This window comes from Excalfactoria chinensis, chromosome Z (assembly GCF_039878825.1).
Source record: "Excalfactoria chinensis isolate bCotChi1 chromosome Z, bCotChi1.hap2, whole genome shotgun sequence".
Lineage (NCBI taxonomy): Eukaryota > Metazoa > Chordata > Aves > Galliformes > Phasianidae > Excalfactoria > Excalfactoria chinensis.
The window spans coordinates 68,907,417-68,925,789 of record NC_092857.1 but is presented as its reverse complement, the minus strand read 5'-3'; the positions used below and the strand labels follow the sequence as shown (position 1 = coordinate 68,925,789).

The window sequence follows — 18,373 nt, the reverse complement described above, 5'->3', positions numbered from 1 at the left end:
TCCTTCAGCTGTGTCAAACACAAGTGTAGTCTATTTACCACAGCAACAAGAACACATCTGAAGTGAAACTGCTGTTGAGGACAGTATACACATCTTTGGGATTTTAGCATAGATCATATTTAGCCTTATGTGAACCTTAGTTAACAGTTGGGAGGTTATCTTCCAGTTCAGTTTCATTAATAATGAATACAGTTCACAAGTCATGATGCAATCCATGAAAATACAGTGTATCAAGACAATAAATAAATGGGCAACACTCATTGGGTTGCTTCTGAAATGGACTCTTAATCTGAAATAATATGTTCATGTAGCCATGTCCAGACAATCTCTATGATAATGAAATTCAAAGCTGTGAAAATCCACAGCAGGTAAGCGGACAGTTTAATTAAAGTCATGACAGCAGTCACCATTAGTTTACCCTACCGATCACACAGCGTAAATAATTTGCTGTATAAAACTTACCTGAAGTTTTTCACATGATCTTCCACTCCAGAAAGACGAATAGAATGCTGTAATGCGTTCAAGTAAGTCAAAGCTTGCGTTGATGATCCCCAGTTCACATCTGTGAAAATTGAAGTTTCACTATTTTACATATAGTTATTCAACATTTCTTTTTCTTAAATCATGTTAACACACAAGATTTAATCTACACCTAAATGCGTTCTACGCTACACAAAACAAATCTCAAATTACATATGCAATTCCAATTAAAGATAAAACTTGCATGGAAGTTCTGACAAATAAGAGTTTGTTTTTCTACAATTATAGGAAGAAATAATTGAGTATTTTGCAACATTAAAGAGAATAACTTCAAAGCTACAAAAATAATGCTTTTGGAAAGAATATAGTTAGAGCTATGCTACATCTCAGCAAAGGAAAAAGCAACCTTAAAACACTGTCTCAATTAGTTAACTACTTTCTGTAAATAACTTGTGCACTAAAGAGGACAAGGTCTAGATAAAGCTGTACTACTTAGATATCTATCTATTTTTTAATATGGAAATGAAAGTTCCCAGTATATTTACTATTTGTTTCCATTTGTTTTTGACAGCTACAGTGACCTTACGATCCTTATGATCACACACTTGAAAACTACACAGTTTTGGTCTTTTTCTTACTGTCAACACTTTTTGGCTCAGATATGCTACATCTTCCACTTACAATTATACTGCATTCTTAAAGGAAGAAAGAGCATATACATTCTTGTTCAAAGCTATAGGAATGGTGTACTGAAAAAAAAAAAAAAAAATACAAAACACAACCAAAAACAGACACTATCAAATCCCTTTTCCAACTGGAGAGGTAGAAAAAAATACTCCCTTTTGCTTCTAGCCAGAAATATGCTTTCAGAAGTTTGAATCAGTCAAAAAAGAATTAGGCTCCCTATTACCCCCTTCCCTCGTCTCCTCCCTTCACCCCCCACTGCACACACACCTCTTCCATCTTCTACATCCCTCTTCCTCCCACTAGAACCAGAATCGGCCCCTATACGTACCTGGTTTCTTGTAAGTGACATAAATGTACAGTCCAAGGACTATCACATATGTTAGAAGCGCGGCCCACCAATTAATGACAAACATCACAATGCAGCACAAAATGGCTCCAACAAGAGAAATCCACATATTGTAGTATTTGAAAGCAGGACGCCAACCTAGCCAAAATTTAATTTGGAGGATAAAGGAGGAAAGAGGGGGAAAATTTAATTTTCAAGGGATAGAAGGTGCTGTTACTTTCCCTCCTTTGTGCTCTGAATCACATTTCACCATAACACATAACAGTTTCAGTAACATAACAGTTTAACACTTTGGCCCATTTATAAAAATTTCTAATTTTTCACCATCTATGAAACTTATTCACATCTTTATTAAATAGGTAAGCAAAAGTTCCCAATGTTGTCCTCTAAAAGTTACCTCTGAATTTTCAAGATGCTTGTGCTGGTATGTTTACTGAAGCGGACTAGAGGTACCTTTGGCAGTAAGTTACAAGAAAATTGATTTTTGCATTCAAAACAAGACCTCAGTCATCTCAAAGGGTAGCATCAGTTATCAGCTAGTACCTCTCCCTCTTACACTGTTTCTGAATATGTACGTTTAGTATTTCCACACAGAAATTTTCATTACATGAAAATCCCCCTATTTCATCAATACATACGGATCCTTCACAAACATTTATACAGAGCTGTGTAAAAACTAAAACATTTAAGGACATTTTAGCACAGGGGACCAGGTACAAGAAACACCAGGTCTGCAAGTATTGCTCCTCAGTTCAGTCTTACATTCTAACTGGCCTCCCATACCAAACAAAGGCTATACATATATGTCTACCCCACTTTCTTCTGGGCTAGAAGACTAAATATATTACAAGAGAAATCCAAAGATAACGAAAGAGTGGGTCTTGAACACCAGAAAATGATTTAGCAAGAAAGCTTTCTTGAACTGATAGGCTTAAGAATACTTTATAAGAAATGAGATGCTGAGGCATATTATCAGAGATCTATTCAAGAGTTACTGAACACACATTGAATTATGTTCTGTTTCCTCAGCAAAGGTGACCAATACTGGTAGCTCCCAAGCTTTTCTGGACCATTTCATCCTTCAAATTTTGAAGGCTCAAGGTCATATTTTATTAAGAATAACTCAGATGTGTCATGAAAGTCAAACAGACATTTAGTGTTGAATAAAAGCAGACTTCCATTTATGTTAGCAGCTTTTGAATTATTTTTCTGCATTTAGGAATTGTGAGATAAACTCTGAACCCAAGAATATGGCTCCTACCTGGCGATTTTGCAAGAGAAGCATGGAACACAGAGAAGTTAATCAAGGCATACGAAGCCAAGAAGAAGTTAGAGATAATTGGAGCGATGACATTCAGTTCAGCTGCAGAATAAAAACAAAGTAGAATGTTATAGTATATACCACCTAATGGCTTTGTACATTTCAGATTTAACTCAATTTCACGTTACGTAGGCAGAAGCACATTGTGCTTTCCAATAGATAAGTAGCTACTGAAAGGTCTCTTATTAACTGACTTATCATCTGATAATCAGGAAGCGCAACTTTCAGTTTTTTAAAAATACAGCATTTTTACAAGACCATCAGATGTTCCACAACTGCTTCTTCTAATTACTATATGCTTTCTTAAAATAACTTGAGAGAATTTCTTTCCCACTACGGTTTGATCAAACAGTACTGCAACGTATTGGGTTCTGAAGAACCCGAGAAGTCAGATTTATTTAGTTAATGTCTCAGTTGTGAAACGAAAAAAGAGTAAAAGGCTAACAAGAGACACTCATCTATGGCAAATTGTAAAAGCAAAATTAGTGTGAGCAAGTGTAACAAACATGTTCATTTGCTTGCATTTTAATTGAAAATCTGAATTAATGGTAATATTATTAGTACATTACTTCATATCAATTCCATTGCAACAGTGATGAATGCTCTCTCTGCAGAGAAAGAGATGTAAAGGATTGCATCGATCTCTTCCATGAGGCAGCACAGTACTAAGAATTCAGACCTATGCCCTCTCTATTAAAAAGCAGCAATCAAAACGTGTCAGTTAGCGAGCATTTATTTGTTATAATTAAGCTTCACAGAATCACAGAATGACCTGGGTTGGAAGGGACCTCATGGATCATGAAGTTCCAGCGCCCCTGCCTGGCAGGGCTGCCAAACTTCCACATTTACCAGATCAGGTTGCCCAGGGCCCCGTCCAACCTGGCCTTGAACACCTCCAAGGACGAGGCATCCACAACCTCCCTGGGCAGCCTGTTCCAGGACCTCACCACTCTCCTAGTAAAGAACTTCCCCATAATATCCAACCTAAATCTACCCTCTTTCAACTTAAATCCATTTCCCTTTGTCCTGCTATTATCAGCCCTTTCGAAGAGTTTATTCCCCTGTTCCTGAGGTACCTCAGCTCCTGATACCCTGAGACACTCCCAGATCCTTTTCAGCAGTGCTGCACTCTATCCTTTCATCCCCCAGCTTTATTGGTAGCGAGGGTTGCCTCAACCCAGGCACTGGTACTGAAGGTACTCAAAGGCTGCAATGAGGTCACCCCGCAGCCTTCTTTCCTCCAGGCTGAACAAGCCCAGCTCCCTCAGCCTGTCTTCATAGGCGAGGTTCTCCAGTCCCCTGATCATCTTTGTCACTCTCCTCTGGACCCTTTCCAACAGCTCCATGTCTTTCTTGTACTGAGGGCTCCATACCTGGACACAGTACTCCAGATGGGGCCTCACAAAAGTGCAGAGTAAAGAGGGAGAATCACTTCCCTGTCCCTGCTGGCCACCCCTCTCCTGATGGAGCCCAGGATCCCATTTGCCTTCTGAGCTGCCAGAGCACACTGCTGGCTCATGTTAAGTTTCTCTTCCATCAGGACCCCCAGGTCCTTCTCCGCCGAGCTGCTCTCAAGGACCACTCCTCCCAGTCTGTACAGATGCCTGGGGTTCTTCCGGCCCAAGTGCAAAACATTGCACTTTGCCGTGTTGAACCTCATTAGGTTCACCCAAGCCCACCTTTCAAGTCTGTCGAGATCCCTCTGAATGGCATCCCCTCCTCCCTCCGTATCAACCGCACCACTCAGCTTGGTGTCAGCAGCAAACCTGGTGAGGGTGCACTCAATTCCATCATTGATGTCATTGATAAAGATGTTAAAGAGCACCGGTCCCAAGACAGACCTCTGGGGGACACCGCTTGTTACCGGCCTCCACCTGGACATAGAGCCATTGACCACCACCCTCTGTCTGTGGCTTTTCAACCAATTGCTTATCCATCGAGTCGTCCACCCATCAAATCCACATGCCTCCAATTTGGAGATGAGGATGTGGTGGGGCACCATGTCAAAGGCCTTGCTCAAGTCCAGGTAAATGACATCAGTCATCTTCCCTTTGTCGACCAATGCCGTCACTCCATCATAGAAGGCCACAAGATTGGCTAAGCATGGTGAAGCCTCCAATCACCTTGTTGCAGCTGAGACAGCATATTTATACACACCTCAGATAGCGAAGGATAAAATAGCATATTAGGAAGAGCTGATACTGCTAGCAAAATGGACAAACATAGCAATATTAGTTCACCATCTACCTAGAACACAGGTAATCCTATACCTAGGACTGTGTTCACCACTGCCAACAGCAGCAGCATCAGTCATCTCTATCACTTGTAGTGTAAATGAAGAACACACTTTAAAAAGTTCTGTTTATGTAGGCTTGCCACTTATGAAGCCATCTGCAACTATTAAAAAACTAAATTAAATTTTCATATTTACAACATATTACAACACTCTACTTTAAACAAAATGTATTTCATTCACTGGCAGTATGTAACAACAGAAGCCTGAAGAGACTACAGAAAGTGCAATCTACTTATAATTCAGTTTAGATTTATTCTAGTCCTAAGCATTGAGACATTTAACAGTTAGGGATTTTCTCCTGTCTAAACAACTTTGGAACCCTTGCTTAGTAATCAGCTGTGTGTTAGACCTCACAGACAATGTCATCAAGTCATGAGATGGAAAAGAACGCTTTATGAAAAACAGAAAGGAGATTCAGATTTACTGTAATTTCAAACTAACCGATTAGTATGAATCCAAGAGCAATTAAAAATGTTAGAAGATATCCTCTCAGTGGTTCATTGTTCTTCCCGTAGCCTTTAGCAAACATCTGAAATCCTGGATAGATGTTGTCCTTACACAAAGCCTAAACAAATAAAATGCAAGAGTTAGTGTGCATTTTGTTCAAAAAATATCCTTATTAATGTTTACTAATGCTGTTTTTCACTGCATATATTATCTTCCTGGAAGAAGAAAACTTATACTTATTCTGTAAACAGCTGTCCTACCACTTCAGTATTCTGCGTTGCCAATATTCTATCCTTCATAGGATATGAATATAATGTAAGAGCAAGTGCTGCTCTTCACTAAATGTTTCACTGCCCTTCACAGGTGTCATACAGTCAGTTTCTCATTAAGGATAAAACCAATTTCTTCAGAAAGCGGAAAGTTTACCTAATGTTTACAGTAGTTCTCTGAATCAACACTTCTGTTTATAACCTGCAACAAAGACCCTTCTACATTTGACTGCTTACTGACATTCTGGGGGAGAAGCGTCAACTAGGAAACGGTAAAGTTTTAATCAAAAATAACATGAAATACAAATAATATGATTGAAGAGTTTAAGAAGGAGGGGCAACATTCCAACAAAACATACCAACAAAATTAACGTAAAGAGTTGTAAATAAGAACTCGTTCACAATTACATTATTTTGTGAAAGTATTCCATGATTAAGATTGAAGAGCTACAGGTTCTACTCCTTTCAATTATTTTGAGGACCGAACTGATCTATTATTTTGCTTGTATGCCAGTGGTGCTTCATTTATTGGAACTTCCTAGTTCCATGAGAAAGCAATTTACTGAATATCTAGTCGTTATGCTCCCCTAACTATACAGCATAAAAACAAGTACATTTGGCTGCCACATATAAACACTCTTGGAGGCATGACTATTAACATCCCAGTTTCAAGTGTAACCACCATCTTCATCCACTTTAACGCTAGCTTGAATCCTTGGTTTGATCCAAAAGGCAGAAACTCTAACAGACTTTAGTTAAGTGACATTACAAAGGTTCCTAATAACTCACTCCTAAGAAAGTAATCAGAAACTCTTAAGATCTGACATAAGTTTCATGCTAGATACATATAGTAACATAGTATGCTGTTTTCCCACTTTTAAGCACCAGGAAAACAGATTTATTGGACTCAGCTGTTACGAGTCACGATTACAGTACATCAGAGTCCATTTTTCAAAATTCTGATTTGAAACTTAATTAAAATTATTCTGTAAACGATCATGGTTTACCATCCGTACTTACCTGGAAGATTTTAGGTGCACTCACAAGGGATGCTAGTGCAGATGACAGGGTGGCTGAAAAAATGCCTGCGGAAATCAGTGGTGCAAATCCTGATACCATGCTCATCACCTACAAGTAGAAAAATTTTGTTTTGCTGTGGGTTTTTTGTTGATGTTTTTTAAAGAAAAACGTTAAGAAGTATAATATTGTAACTATACAAGCTACTATTAACAGCATACAAAAAAAAAAAAAACATAAAATACTTGGTACTTCACTTAAAAGCAACCACACATTCACATCAATGAATGAACTAGGGCTTAAAAGGGGGATTAGGAATTAGGGTTAAAAAGTCCTAGATCCAGAACAAGAGAAAGTAGCTTATCACAGAATACTGAGTCCAATCATGTCAACTGACTGATGGCAGAAGTCTCCATGGGCTAATAAAAAGATAGAAAACTGAAGCCATGGAAGAAAAACATGCAATGTAAATCATTTTGACCATCCAGTTGCTAAGAAACAGCCCAAGTAACAAAGCAACTGAACTTGAGGAACATCTTGGGCTGTCTCATCGTTTGCAACACCAAAGTTAGGTTTGTTTCCCCTTCTCACCTACAAGGACAGAACAAGTTTGGTCCTCATCTCTGTAAGATCACATTCTCAGTCATCTGAGTGAAATATACCATTATTGCCCTATGACAACTGGTGCCATGAGAAATACAAAATTACTGCTTCCAAGCGACTCATTATGTTGGCATAGCATTTCCTTTTTAGACAGTTTCTCACATTCAAAAGATTTGTGATATTGAAATATTCTGTTTCAACTACAGCTTAAATTCTTTGGGTCAGCCATTGGGGATCAACCACATGAAAACAAACCCCAGTGAACTGTAAAGATAACTCTTCGTGATGAGCATGCAAAAAGTATTATTCAAACCTCACTTTTCCCAACTACTTTCGCATGCTGTACAGCCTCCTTCCTTTACAGAAAGAAATGTTTTAGCAGAACTTGTACATTGAATTTTTTCTGAAATGTAGTACTTTTATTCACACTACTTCCACTTCCCATCCAAAGTTAAATTATTTCTCATGAAAAGAATTTGGATACACATAACATTGTGTGATCAAATGCTGCAGTAAAATTACCACAAGTTACTCACTTCCCTTCTCATGTCTTTTGAGAAAGCAGTCAGACTTTTCCCAGAGAGACAGAAACATGAGACTAAAAAGGCAGTGGAAGTTCTGCTAGCTAACAGAAGAACAAAGTTCCACAAAGAAGGTGGTCAACTCTGTAGCAGGTTGCCCAGAGCAACTGTGCGGCCTCCACAATGAAGTTTTTAAAATCCAATGGGGAGGTATGTGACACTGCATTCTGTGTGCAGATTCTGGCTTTGAAACTTTCTTATCCTATTCAGAACCTACTATTTTTCCCTAATAGAAGCAACCGTAAAGTGGGAGGTATAAGTACCCTTGAATCAATGTCTTATCAGAAATGCAAGCATCTCACCATAGGTAATTTTACTGAAGATATGAAATGCAGAAAAAAAAATACAATCTGAGGAAGTCAGGTCTTAGAATCATAGAATATTCCTAAAAGGGATCCACAATGACCATCAACTCCATCTCCACACTATTGTCAGCAGTACACTGACGGTATGGTAGAACACCATGACAGAATGAGGAGAGCTATCAACAGATGTCACAAAATAATTATTCCCAAAACAGCAGTTCTGAAATGTTTCCAAATTCAGATTTTTTTTATTTATTTATTTTTTTCCCTGACCCAGAACAAAGCAATGCTACGCAGGTACACAGATTACTCTACAAAAGAGAATATTCCATTCTAACAAAATGGTCTGCTCTGGAACACTACTGGCATGTGAAAACTTTAATTACTTTGATGGCAGGCTGAAAGGCTGATGTAGGTACGTACGCACACTTATGACCAAAACACAGAACCCATTAAAACACAAGTGCTTTCCATCAGTGGACTAGTTTCCACCCAGATCTCCATAGGGATATTAGAAAAGCATAGGCCAGAAACTACCGTAAGGCAAGTTTAATTCAATTATCAATGAGTATGTTCTCCTTGATTTCTTTTAGACCTTCACAAACAGTTCACAAACACAAGCGACGTGTGCATTAGCTATGAAGTATGAAGGTTGAAGACTAGACTCCCCTCACAAACCCATGGTTTTCAAATATTGTAACATCAGATTTTTTTTAAACCTCAAAACACGCCTATCATAAAATATTGTGACAAGTACACATCAACATTTTTAAAAGCTTATTTGCTAAGAAAAATATGTTACTGAAGCAAACCATCTATGATTGCTACATGTCACTTAAACAATGAATACAACTATCCACACAGTGAATGACAGCATTCATATCTAAACACAGCAAATTGCAGTCTCAACACCAAACTTACGCAGTTTACTACAGAGAAAAGCAAACATTCATAACCACCTGAGTATAAACAGGCCAAAGTTTAACATAGCTTCTTTGCTCTTCTCCATGCTTTCTAGAGTGTACTTCTTAGTTAATTCAGACAAACTTTGAATTTATGGTAAGAATTTTTAGCAATTCAAAAGACCAACAAAACCTAGTGAACAAATGTAAGAAAAGCTTCATACCTGAAAATTGTTCATCAGTCCGTAGTGACACCCAGTCTGACAGGATGAGAAATCATAGTTTAACTTGCAAGCTGCAGTAGTGCAATTTGTCAGTTCAGTAATCATCGTGTTATTAATGTTCCCTGTGGCATCTCGAACAACACAGGAACCTAAAGTGGAACGAACCACAAAAATAAGTATCAGACCAGGCCTGAACTTACAGACATGCATCAAACTCTCAAATGCCTTTCAACATAAACTTTATTCTTACAGAGGTATGTTAAATGTGGCATTAAGAGTTCTTAATACATTTCTGTTTCAAGCACATTTACCTTGACGTACAAACAAACTTAACTTCCCAGGTTTGAGAACAGTTTTTGTCCAAAACTTGAGTCTCAAAGGAAAAATCTTAGCACAGAAGTGTGTCAACAGAACTGACAACACTTAACACTGCAATGTTATCTCAGTATCTAATTTCATCGAATCATGACTTTCCCCTTATTAAAAAATCAGCAATACAGACCATCACTTGAATTCATAGTTTCATTTTTTCAGTTTTCACAGAAGAATGCAGTTTTAAGTTTGTATGTAGGTATGTAAGCAGTGCAGCTGCATCCTTCCCAGAAAATGAAATGATACAGTGAAAGTTTTTCAGAATCTCTGATTAGAGGCAAACCAAGAAAGGAAGATAACCCTCACAGATTATTCTGTGAATAGTTTTCTTCAATTTAGCCTCCACCTTTCCACTCTCAATCAGATACTAAGATACATAAGATGACTTATGAAGTTTTATACACATACTTCAGTTTTTAGAGCCTACTGTTATGTATTCCCCACAAAAGCATATTCATACCAAACACTGTCACAACTTTCAACCTTGTTATAACAAATGATTTCTATTTCAGTGGATGTATATTAACAGGTTGTACATCTGAACAGTCAATATTAAAAATAATCGCTAAAAAAACCCTGATTTGTCATTAAGGCCTGTTGCAAGTTTGTTTCTGATAATTTAACAAAATACAATGTAACTGTGGTACATCAAAAGTTTGTTTCTCCTCTTTCTTTTTTTTTTAAGTTCTATTACAAACTACCATCTTCAGTTTGTCTATGATTGATCCTAACTTCTCAAGAAAACTTAAGACACAGTATGACAGCCTTAAAATACTAAGAACAGTGATTCAATTAAAGAACCTCAAAGTTTTCTATTTAAACCATGTTTTTCCCCCAGCTTTTATAACAAGTAGAGCAAACTAAGCATTATTTAACACTGTTTTAGCAGCTGAGGTAGTTAAGTAACCATCTGATATTTCAAGGAACAGGAATTAAATAAAGAATGGGGAAGAGAAGAGGGAACGCTACAGAGCAATTAAAGCCAAGTGAATTCCATTAGTTTGCTCTCCTAGGACAAGGAGGTCCTGGGAACAGAAGCATGTGATTTCTGATGACTTCACTGACTTACTAGTAAGCTAAAAATAACAAGGAGGGTACAGATACATGACAAGATAAAATTTCTCAAGTGACAGTATCCGTTATCTGAAGCAATTTCTTTCTCTTCCTGTTGTGAAAATAAATTCCTAAATATCTATACTATATTTAGATTGCTTCCAAACCTTAAAAACCTCAAGCCTACTAGCTGGTCCTGGTAGGCAAACTTGACCTACTCTGCTTCAACATGCTACGTTTATCAGTTGCATATTAGGCCCTGACAATTAAATTTCAGCAAGTTTCCTATAATGATCATTTCTCTTAAGCTTTTTTGTAGGTATATGGAAGGGCTGGTTTGTTTTGCTGTATTAGGGATTAAAAAAATTCATATGAGAAAAAGCTGGGTAGCAGCTCCTTCACACAAGGAGTTATACAGTGGAAAGTTTCAATATTAGTGTGAACAAACCTTATGTGAGCCACACTACAAGAGAATGCAGAAGATGCAAGCTGCATTCTCAGTAGAAGATATTTAGGTATAAGTAATAGTTCAGTCATTTAACAGATATGTTGTACTTTATCTGGCAGTATTTTCACTAAGAATGTCTAAGTTTCCTTTCCTATAAAAAAAAAAAAAAAAAAAAAAAAAAGAGGCTTTCAGGAGCACGCTTCTGTCAACACTAAACACTCTGCCCAAGAGAGTATCAAGTTTGTCTCCTTGTCTCCTCCTAGCCATGCACAGCCCAGAAAAGCTCCATGGATAGTCCTGTAGATTTGCATTAGTCCTTAGCTAAAACATTCACGTTTTCTTCATTTTTTTATTTTTTTTTTTTAAATGGGTTGCCTAACTCCCGTGAAGGACAAGCATTTTTCCCTCTTACTAAGGCCTCTCTGTTCAGAATCTGAAATTCCTTGTGTACTACAGTACGTACAAACACTCAGCTAAGTTCAAAATATCCTCCCCTTCAGTTATCATTCTCACTCATATTTACAGCATCTTCTAAGATTTAATGACTTCCTCAGCGTTAGTATACAAGAAGTATGCAATGGGGAATATCTCATGGACAAAACATGAGGATTTCCATTTGCCTGATTTATAGCCCAATGCCAAAAAAAAAAAAGAAAGCAAACTAGATTTCTCATTTCATAATCTCTAGCATCTATAATAGCATTGGTCTTTTCAGTTATCAGATTTCTAATTGTAAGTCATAGGCAGCAACTAGAACAGGACATTTCTAAGTCAACACTCTCATCTTCAGTTGATATGCAAAGTGTTTCTTTCGCAACATAAAAACGTGAAGTTTTTCACATCTGAAAGTTGATCAAAGTATTCAATTAGCAAATTAATATTAGTAAGTTATCTTGCTCATGTGGATTCAAGTTCTAAAGTATTCAGATTTGGTAGCAGAAGCCTGTGGTCAACCTAATTAGGAAATAAAGTACATAATTATGCTCCACAGGGCACAATTGATACAGAGTATTTGGCAGAGCTACCTTATAATGCTGGCCAACAGAAGCAGACCAGCAAAACTGCCATCTTCGCAGAAGTACCATTAGTGGTAGCACTGATGATAATTTTATTAACATCAATTTCATCCAAAGGCAGCATAGCTAAGATATGAAAGGGTCTTTTAAGACATGGAGACTAATTAGTACTCCCAGAAACTGATATTTTGACATGTATGAAAATGTTTCCTATCATAGGCAAGACACGCAAGATGATTACTTTCTTACATCCTTAAGATTACTTCAATCATTCTGTAAATGGAGAAAAATCTGGACAACCACTGAAGCTCTGGAGCAAAACAGAGAATGTCAAACACAAAGGCAAGTACTACTGAGAATATTCAGACCACCATGGCATGGAGAAGGGAGCCTGGAAATAAAGGTTCTACAGTACTCAGACTAACCCACAACTGTTTGTCCTCCAGCCACATGAATATAAAGCCACAGAGATTCTGAAAATGACACCATGTCTGGTAAAGGGCTAGCCAGATGCGGGTACTATTTGCTCTTTTCAGTCTTCTGAAGATTTACTGCGTACAGATCTTAAGATAGGTTGCATAACATCTTCCTACTTTATTCCTTAAGATAAAGTAGCTGACTATCATCATCTTCAGATCAACACAGATGCTTGTTCAGTATTTCCTGAAAATGCAGTCTTCTAATAAAAGAATCCCCCTGCAAAATTCTGAGCACATTAATCTAAGTGACTGCAAGAAGTCTGGGAGTATCAGTACAGAGGAAACCTTAGCTTCTCTTTAGTCTGAAGTGCTCACACACTTTAGGAAATGAGCACATCTGGAAACCAAAATCTTCACCAACAAAAGTTAGGCAGCTCTGTTTATTGACAAGATCAAGGGAGGTCACCCTCCTCACTCCACTCTTTGTCAGTGAGAACACATCTGGAGTACTGTATCCAGTTCTGGGCTCCTCAGTTCAAAAAAGACACAGAACTGCTGGAGAGAGCCCAGCAGAGGGCCATAAAAATTATTAGGGGGATAGAGCAACTCCCATATGAAAAAGCCTGAGAGATATGGGGCTGTTCAGCCTGGAGATGAGAAGACAGAAGATCTTAACAATGCTAATAAGTATCTACTAGTCAGGAGCCAAGTGGATGATGCTAGGTTCTTTCCAATGATGCCCAGCAATAGGACAGGGGCAGTGGGCACAAACTGGAACACAGCTTTTCCCATATGAAAATGAGGAAAAAAAAAAATGACTTTGAAGGTAAAAGATCACTGAAACAAGCTTCCCAAAGACGCTGTGGTCTTTTCCTCTGGAGACATTAAAAACTAATATGGACGCTCTCCCAAAGAAAAAGTTACCTACTGTAGGGAACCTGCTGTTGTAGGAGAAGGTGGACTTGATGATTTCCCAGAGGTCCATTCAGACCCCTAAGATTCTGTGATTAATTCTCCATGCATAAAAGTTGAACTGAATTACAAAACACTGCATCAAAACACCATCGGAAAGAACATGAAAAGAAAACTACTCACTACTTACCTACAGATACTGCAATTCCCATGTAAACCAAGGTAGTAATTAAGATGGCCAACAGTGTTCCTTTAGGTATGGCTGACTGAGGATCCTGAAAGGAAAATATCAGTAGACAATCATGACAGAGATAGAGGTACAATCAGTGGTTCTGAATAAAATTTTCTACTTCCTAACTTACTACTTACCGCAAGATCACCTGAGATATTTGCACCAGCAAGTATGCCAGTCGCAGCAGGGAAGAAAATTGCAAATACAGAGAAGAAGGTTTCCTCATTTCGGAAATCTGGTCCAAAATTCTCCATGAATATTTCAGCTGCAGACAAAGATATATGTATTTAAGTCTGCCAATACTTATAGAAAATCTATATTATAAGCCAGTTTTAACCCCCTAATGCCTCCATGTAAAGTCCAAACAGCGCAGTACTGTAAACCATTTAACAACAATAAACTGGGTAACATTTTGACATAGATAAGCTCTAATTTCTTAATATGAAGTTTAAATAGAAACAAGAAAAAGTACACATAACCTTATCCAGCTTTTTGCAAAGCCAGTTCAGTTATAATATTGAGTAATTACTATAATATGGTATTATAGTGATTAGTAGGATTGATATTAAGCTGGTATACATTCCCTAAAACTTTAATGCCCTAATGTTTTATGCCCTAAACCTTTAATGAACACCAAGAGTTTGAAAGAATCAAGTCAAGCAATTTCTATAATTAAATAGGACTACCAGCTATTTTCCATGTTCACCTGATTTTTTAGTTTTTTCACTCAATTACAACAGCAAGTTGACTTTTCACAAATATACCATGCTATTAACTGTTCCAAACGTACCTTTATAACCAAAGAAACCTTTAGCCTTCTTGCTGTCCAAAGGAATAAATGTTCCTATTACAAAGTCTCCAATAGCAAGTATGAGGATCACCAATAAGACTATCTGTGCCTGAAATAATGATTACAGTCAGAATAAAAGAACTACTGCTTCAGTTTAAGACTCCATGGTGAGAACATGCCAAGTCTACAGAAGAACAAGCGAGAGGTATAAGGATGCAGCTCAGTGATTACAGAATTCTTTAGTAACGCTAAGTAGAAAACTCAGGATGAGGGCATTTACACAGAGAGCAATTACACAAGTGTAAGGAGCTTCTACATTAAGCGGACTCTTGGTGTAGAAAACAGGGTCAATTCTCACTGCAGAAAATATTTGGTTCACAATCATCATTAACCTGGAAGGGAGATGAAATGAGTCTCTTCTCAATTCTTTGAAGATAGAAGAGACAAGCGAGTATGGTATGGAGGGGTATGCAAAAAAAGCCTTTTAATTCAGAAAAAAAAAACAAACCAAAAAACTGAGCAAGAGTGGTTACCCATCAGAAGGCTAATAATACAGACTCTACCTGAAGATACCCCAGGATTTGAATGTGTTTGGTTTCACAGAGTTTCTTAAAACCACACAGCCACAAAAACTGTCTTAGCCCTTGTACACATTCAGCAGCAGTAGCCTTCACATTCCTCTCCATTGCTGGGCCTACTGACTGCACAGCACTGTCTGACAACTCCAAGTTAAAAAAAAACAAACAAGAAACAAATGGAGGTGGGAAGGAAGTAAGAATACTGGTTTTCAACTAGCAGTAACGTACATTTTCCAGAGAGCACATTTGAAATTCCCAGTGGTAAAAACCGTTCATGTTAGCGCTGTGCTCCTGTTCTGTTGTATTTCTTCAGAAGACAGTAACTTTAACCTACTTGAAAAAGCCATCAGGAACAGATTTTTCTGTTCTCAAAGTTATCAGATCCACCTAAGCTTGCAGGTGAGCAAAGATACCAAATGCTGTCTAGATCTGTGCAAGCTAGCACTAGACAGAGCTGTTATAAAAGAACTGTGCACTGCTTGACTGCTACCATACTGAATATATCATACCAACTGAACTAAATGCATTAGAAAAAATAAATAAACCAGGGAGCAGAGTGGGAAAAAAACAGACAGAAAACTAAAGAACTCAAAGGAGAAATTAACAGTAGCTTACTTTCGCTTCCCATTCCATTCCTGCAACAGAAATACCCAGCAATATAACCACGGTGATGGCTCCTATGATTCTAATGTCATTCATTTCATCGATCATCAGTGTCCCATTTTCCTAACAAAACAAAAACAAACAAGTCATATACTTCATCAGGCACTTATATTCCCTGAACTGCATTAATAAAGACTATAACTGATTAATAGCAGTTAACCTGTTAACCTCTGTATTACAGATTCATTCATTTTAAATTCCCTATAGAGATGTGTTTTTTCAGTCACTGAATCACTGTAAATGAAAATAATAATTCTTCATCACACAGCCCCACAGAGAATGGTCTGTCTTGAAGTGTCAGATAATTAATCAGCCAAACAACAGCTACCATCCTGTATTTATATCTCTGTCTAATTAGTTGTTCACTATTTACTCTTAATTCTGTCAGTGAACTCCATACTTCTTCCCTTCTCTGAAAGGTTGAGTTCTTTTTGTTTCATTTCATCAGTAATCACAACACAAACAGGTGGTGTTTATCTTAAGAAATTGCTCTTAACGAGAAAAAGAACTTAATATAAATTACTATCGCTTACCAAAAAAAGCTTATTAAAACTCTTAGTATTATAAACTTATAATTCTGCATCATGTATCTATACCTCCACCCTTCTCAACATCTGGTTAGGAATTCACACTGAATTCTGCATAGTATTTTTCAAGGAGAAACTGTGCAGAAAGTCTTAGTTTGACACCAGTGACAATTTGTTTTATATCAAAAAGCTATATAATATCTGTAAACTAATACTGTAACATCTGCAGTAACCTTCTACCTCACTCCATGTTTTGTTAAAACAAAAATTTCTGCCACCAAATGACAGCTCTAATCTGAATACAGTATAATCAATACAATCAATATACCTTAAGGAGCTCCACAACTGTTTCTGCAAAGCCAACAACATACATTGCTACTGCTACAGCATTGGCAAACGCAAAGATCAGACCTATGGCACCACCAAATTCTGGTCCCAAACTCCTGGAAATTAAGTAATATGCTCCTCCTGAAAGATGAGAAAAAAAAAAACAACTGTGACCAAAATAAATAAATAAATAAATAAAACCACTTCATGAAAGAATCACAGAATTGAGCCAAAGAAATATGCACAGGCATCATTAACTTAATGCTTAGACGACTATAGTATAATTTATTCTTGCAACTTTCCTGGCACATCAGAAAATATCCTAAATCTCAGCATTTTAGATGCAGGCATAACTTTTAAGAAAACACACCAATTGGAAGTAATGAACTGATTCACAAAACACACTGTATTATTCAGGAATGCAGGAGAAGGAACTTCTACTATTTAAAAATACACAAAAATAAGTTGTAAAGTACAGGCTGAAATATTATTGGGCTTTTTACTGCAAACTATCAGAAGCAACTGTATATAACTTTCAATTACACATTTAAAGTAGCCACAGAAACTAGCTAAAACATACTGTTATTGAACTACTAAATTCCCAAATCTGTACAACACGCTTTTTAAAACTGTTATTAAAGGAACTTTCTGCCCTGTAATGGAACTATCAAATCTGTTATTTTTATTTTCCTAGCCTGTAAAATACCACATCTCAAACCCAACCTAAGTCAAATTGAAAATTTAGTACATTTTTAAAAAAATGAACAGTGTCTCCTAATAGAAGAGCAAAATCTTGTATGTATGGTGCAGTATTTTCAGAAGGTGCAGACCAAAGCTTGACATAAGATTCATAGAAGATCTTTCCTACTGGGTTTCTTTACTCTGTCATATTGAGACTTTTCTCTCCATTCTTAAAACATGAGAATTCTATATGCACAGAAAAATTAACTGTATTTTTTAAATTTTGTCACAATTTCTGCAAGTAGGTATCATGTAATGTTATTAAGCAGTTTGTGTAGATAATTAGTATTGACTATTCATATACTATCTCATGGAAACTGGTGACCAGAGTGAATTAACTACGAAAGCAAACAAGAATCTCCACCCTGAGGAAAGTGGAAGATGATCAAAGAATTTGGAAAATGTATTGTGTATAGCAAAAATCAAAACTGGAATACATCTCATACTTCTATAGGAGTTGCTTCTTCAGTAGAAAGATCTGTTTCAGGACTTGAAAACATAAAAGCAAACACGCACTTTCTTAATCAACCAATACAGTTGCAAGGAAACATTAAAGCCCTATTTGTTCTTGGACAAGTCACTGAAAACATCTGCATTCCAAGAACTAAAAATAGATGACGTTTCTTCGATGCTGGAAAAGGAAACCCTGAGACAATCAAATTGCCCAATTAATTACTGGTATTTTATTATACATCTTTGAAGTTAAAAGGAGGAAATTAGGAGGACTGTGCTCTTCAGAAAACTCTTCTCTGCTTTTTTGTCCTTTCTTTTGTTACCCCCTGCTGCTAAAAGAAAATGGAAAAGAAATTTAAGGTAC

At 37.1% G+C, this 18,373-nt stretch overlaps 1 protein-coding gene across 2 annotated transcripts in view; it reads right to left on the bottom strand.

Annotated features, from left to right (window-relative positions):
* Positions 1 to 18,373, bottom strand: part of SLC12A2 (solute carrier family 12 member 2) — a 56,262-nt gene that overhangs the window by 19,957 nt on the left and 17,932 nt on the right. For both annotated transcript variants that reach the window (XM_072359139.1, XM_072359140.1), the window contains exons 5-15: positions 16,817 to 16,956; positions 15,914 to 16,024; positions 14,721 to 14,829; positions 14,068 to 14,195; positions 13,889 to 13,973; positions 9,479 to 9,627; positions 6,867 to 6,974; positions 5,572 to 5,695; positions 2,775 to 2,876; positions 1,496 to 1,651; positions 463 to 562 (exon numbers count right to left, since the gene is read on the bottom strand). In XM_072359139.1, coding sequence (XP_072215240.1) covers positions 463 to 562; positions 1,496 to 1,651; positions 2,775 to 2,876; positions 5,572 to 5,695; positions 6,867 to 6,974; positions 9,479 to 9,627; positions 13,889 to 13,973; positions 14,068 to 14,195; positions 14,721 to 14,829; positions 15,914 to 16,024; positions 16,817 to 16,956 — 1,312 coding nt within the window. The remainder of the gene's footprint in view (positions 1 to 462; positions 563 to 1,495; positions 1,652 to 2,774; positions 2,877 to 5,571; positions 5,696 to 6,866; positions 6,975 to 9,478; positions 9,628 to 13,888; positions 13,974 to 14,067; positions 14,196 to 14,720; positions 14,830 to 15,913; positions 16,025 to 16,816; positions 16,957 to 18,373) is intronic.